This window comes from Portunus trituberculatus, chromosome 2 (genome assembly GCF_017591435.1).
Source record: "Portunus trituberculatus isolate SZX2019 chromosome 2, ASM1759143v1, whole genome shotgun sequence".
In the NCBI taxonomy this organism is placed as follows: domain Eukaryota; kingdom Metazoa; phylum Arthropoda; class Malacostraca; order Decapoda; family Portunidae; genus Portunus; species Portunus trituberculatus.
This window is the reverse complement of record NC_059256.1, coordinates 3,008,219-3,012,798: the sequence shown is the minus strand read 5'-3', so window position 1 is coordinate 3,012,798 and position 4,580 is coordinate 3,008,219. Positions and strand designations below refer to the sequence as shown.

General features: G+C 42.2%; 1 protein-coding gene across 1 annotated transcript in view; it reads left to right on the top strand.

The window, feature by feature from the left end:
* Positions 1 to 387: 387 nt before the first annotated feature.
* LOC123502572 (centrosomal protein of 41 kDa-like) overlaps positions 388 to 4,580 on the top strand; it is a 5,804-nt gene continuing 1,611 nt past the window's right edge. The window contains exons 1-3 of the mRNA XM_045251722.1: positions 388 to 543; positions 1,812 to 1,996; positions 4,029 to 4,268. Coding sequence (XP_045107657.1) covers positions 1,814 to 1,996; positions 4,029 to 4,268 — 423 coding nt within the window. The 5' untranslated portion in view covers positions 388 to 543; positions 1,812 to 1,813. The remainder of the gene's footprint in view (positions 544 to 1,811; positions 1,997 to 4,028; positions 4,269 to 4,580) is intronic.

Below are 4,580 nucleotides of genomic sequence, written 5' to 3'. Positions count from 1 at the left end.
ATATAATACGAAAACTTACAAATATAATTAAAAAAAGTTAGAAATAATAAAAAAAATAATGAAAACAAGACTAGAGCCTCAAAAGATCAATTAATTAATAAATGAAAAGGCTAAACATTCAAGATCAGGATTAAGACCACCACCACCACCACCACCATCACCTCCGCTGCCGTTATATAAACAAAATATATAAAGAAAAAACACAAAAACAAAAACAAACACACGAAAAAATATAAAGAAATAAAATAAATAAATAAAAAAACACACTAGAACCCCAAAAAACCAACCAATAAATAAATAAAATAAACACTAGACACTAAAGATCAAGATTAAGACCACCACCACCACCACCACCATCATCATCATCAGCCTTCTGTTTACATTCCAACCAGCTGTTTGAAGAGAGACAAAGCCACGCCCCCCCTGCCGACCCTGCCACGCCCCCCCAGCGACCCCTGCACCCCTGCCAGCCTAGACACACACTGACAGGGGCCTTGGCAGAGGAAATAGGTGCAAAATAAGGCTGTGGGAGGAAGAAATAAGGTAAAAATAGAAATAAATGATAAATAAGCTCATTTTTAATACACGAATTTAGAAAAGTGATTAAATTATTGGTGTTTTGGTAATTTCGTGGTGTTTTGTGGTGTTTGTGGTGTTTGGGGTGTTTTAGTGGTGTATTAGTAGTGTTTGGGGTGTTTTGAGGTGTTTTTGTGGTGTTTATTGGGGTGTTTTGTGGTGTTTTTGTGGTGTTTGAGGTGTTTTGTGGTGTTTATAGTGTTTTTGTGGTGTTTGTGGTTTTTGTGGTGTTTTGAGGTGTTTTTGTGGTGTTTGAGGTGTTTTTGTGGTGTTTGTGGTGTTTTTGTGGTGTTTGAGTGGTGTTTTTGTGGTGTTTTGTGTGGTGTTTTGTGGTGTTTTGTGGTGTTTTAGTGGTGTGTTTGTGGTGGTGTTTTGTGTGTGTTTGTGTGTTTGTGGTGTTTGTGGTGTTTTGTGGTGTTTGTGTGTGTTTGTGGTGTGTTTGTGGTGTTTGTGGTGTGTTTGTGGTGTTTTGGTGTTTTGTGGTGTTTTGTGGTGTTTGTGGTGTTTTTATGGTGTTTGAGGTGTTTTTGTGGTGTTTAAGGTGTTGTTTGAGGTGTTTTGTGGTGTTTGTGGTGTTGTGTGGTGTGGTGTTTTGTGGTGTTTTGTGGTGTTTTGTGGTGTTTTCTTGGTGTATAGTGGTGTTTGTGGTGTTTTGAGGTGTTTTACTGGTGTTTTTGTGGTGTTTGGGGTGTTTTGTGGTGTTTGGGGTGTTTTAATGATGTTTGTGGTGTTTTGTGGTGTATTGTGGTGTTTGAAGTGTTTGTTGTGTTTTGTGGTGTTTGAGGTGTTTTGGTGTTTGTGTGTGTTGTGTGGTGTTTGTGGTGGTGTTTTGTGGTGTTTGGTGTTTTGTGGTGTTTGTGGTGTTTGTGTGTTTGGTGTTTGTGTTTGGGTGTTGTGTTTTGTGGTGTTTTAATGGTGTGGTGTTTAGTGGTGTTTTGGTGTTTGGGGTGTTTAGTGGTGTTTGGTGGTTGTGGTGTTTGAGGTGTAGTGGTGTTTGTGTGTGTTTTTGTGGTGTTTTAGTGGTGTGTTTGTGGTGTTTTTGTGGTTTTGTGGTGTTCAAGATGTTTTAGTGGTGTTTTTGTGATTTTTTAGTGGTGTTTGTGGTGTATTTGTAGTGTTTTAGTCTCTTTCTCTCTCTCTCTTCCAAAAAATGTAACTCTTAAAATATACCAAAAACACTCTCTCTCTCTCTCTCTCTCTCACACACACACACACCCTCTCCCTCCCCCCCCCAGCAATGACCCACCGGCCGTCTCGCACAACCCCATCCTTAAAGAAATTCTCGGTGAGTGACAGGGACATCTTGGACCGTCGAGTGCGGACCAACCCTCGGTACGCTGGTGTGCAGGCGCGGACCAACACCGGCTTCAACACACACCGACGCCAGGAGCTGGACCGAGAGATTAGGAAGTACTATAAGGTCAGTTAGGAATGGGGTGAGTTAGGAATGGGGTGTTAGGTTAGGAATGGGGTGAGTTGTTAGGAATGGGGTGGGTTAGGAATGGGGTGATTTGTTAGGAATGAGTTAGGAATGGGGTGTGTTAAGAATGGGGTGAGTTAGGAATGGGGTGTGTTAGGTTAGGTTGGGTTAGGTTAGGAATGGGGTGATGAGTTAGGAATGGGGTGAGTTAGGAATGGGGTGTGTTAGGTTAGGTTGGGTTAGGTTAGGTTAGGAATGGGGTGAGTTAGGAATGGGGTGTGTTAGGTTAGGTTGTGTTAGGAATGAGTTAGGAATGGGGTGATTTGTTAGGAATGGGTTAGGTTAGGTTAGGTTAGGTTAGGTTAGGTTAGGAGGGAGGGAAGAGAGGAGGAGGAGGAGGAGGAGGAGGAGGAGGAGGAGGAGGAGGAGGAGGAGGAGGAGGAGGAGAAGAGGAAGAGGCAGAAGAGGAGGAAAAGGAGAGGAAGGGAGGAGGAAGAGAAGAGGAAGGGAAGAGGAGAGGAAGAGGAAGGAGGAAGAGGAAGAGGGAGGAGGAAGAGGGAAGAGGGGAGGAGGAAGAGGGAGGAGAGGAAGGGAGCAAAAAATAATAAATAAATAAATAAAAATATATATGTACACACACACACACACACACTCAAACACACCAAAACACACCCAAACACACTAAACACACCAAACACACCTAAAACACACCAAAACACACCAAAACCAAAAACACACCCAAACACACCCAAACACATAAAAACACATAAAAACACACAAAACCACACCAAAACACACCCAAACACACCCAAACACCCAAACAAACCAAAACACCTAAACACACCTAAACACACCCAAACACACCAAAACACACCCAAAACACACCCAAACACACCTAAACACACCCAAACACACTTAAACACACCCAAAACACACCAAACACACCTAAAACACACCCAAACACACCAAACACACCTAAACACACCAAAACACACCTAAAACACACTAAAACACATAAAACACACCCAAACACACCAAAACACACTGAAACACACCTAAAACACATTAAAACACACCCAAACACACCTAAAACACACCTAAACACACCTAAACACATAAAACACAATTGAAAACACACTGAAAACACAATTTAAACACACCCAAAACACACCCAAACACACCCAAACACACCCAAACACACCAAAACACACCCAAACACACCTAAACACACCTAAAACACACAAAACACATCAAAATACACCTAATCACACCTAAAACACACCAAACACACCTAAACACACCTAAACACACCTAAAACACACTAAAACACATCAAATACACTAATCACACCTAAAACACACCAAACACACCCAAAACACACCTAAAACACACCCAAACACACCAAACACACCAAAACACTAAACACACCAAAACACACCTAAACACACCTAAACACACCAAACACACTAAAACACACCAAAACACACCCAAACACATAAAACACACCTAAAACACATTTAAACACACCCAAACACACCTAAAACACACCAAAACACCTAAACACACCTAAAACACACCAAAACACACCTAAAAACACACCAAACACACCCAAACACACCAAACACACCTAAAACACACCCAAACACACCCAAAACACTCAAACACACCAAAACACACCCAAACACACCTAAAACACTCAAACCCACCCAAAACCCACCCAAAACACACCCAAACACACCCAAAACACACCCAAACACACCCAAAACACTCCAAAACACACCCAAACACACCAAACACACCAAAAACACATCCAAACACACCTAAACACACCCAAACACACCTAAAACACACCAAAACACACCCAAACACACCAAAACACATAAAACACACCAAAACACACCAAAACACACCCAAAACACATAAAACACACCAAAACACACCCAAACACACCAAAACATACCCAAACACACCAAAAACACCCCAAAACACACCCAAACACACTAAAACACACTAACCTCCCATTTTCTTTAAGGTTCGCTATGATGAAGACTTCCGAAGAATATCACTAGGCGATCTAATACAGCTGATGGTGACTCATGCCCTCGACGCAGCAGCAGCAGTAGAGGAGGAGGAGGAGGAGGAGGAGGAGGAGGAGGAGGAGGAGAGGAAGAGGAGGGAGGAGGAAGAGGAAGAGGAGGGGAAGACACACAGATTTCCTTTGAAGTATCAGGATGAATTGAAGGAAGTCGTACATGGAATGGAGGATATGATGGTGGGTGAGAGAGAGAGAGAGAGAGAGAGAGAGAGAGAGAGAGAGAGAGAGAGAGAGAGAGAGAGAGAGAGAGAGAGAGAGAGAGTGCATGTGAGTAATTTAAAACACAAAACACCCCAAACACACACAAAACACACCAAAACACACAAAACACACAAAACACACCAAAACACACAAACACACAAAACACACCAAAAACACCCAAAACACAAAAACCACAAACACAAACACACAAAACACCCAAAAACACCCAAAAAACACCCCAAAACACCTCAAAACACCCCCAAACCTAACCTAACCTAACCTAACCCC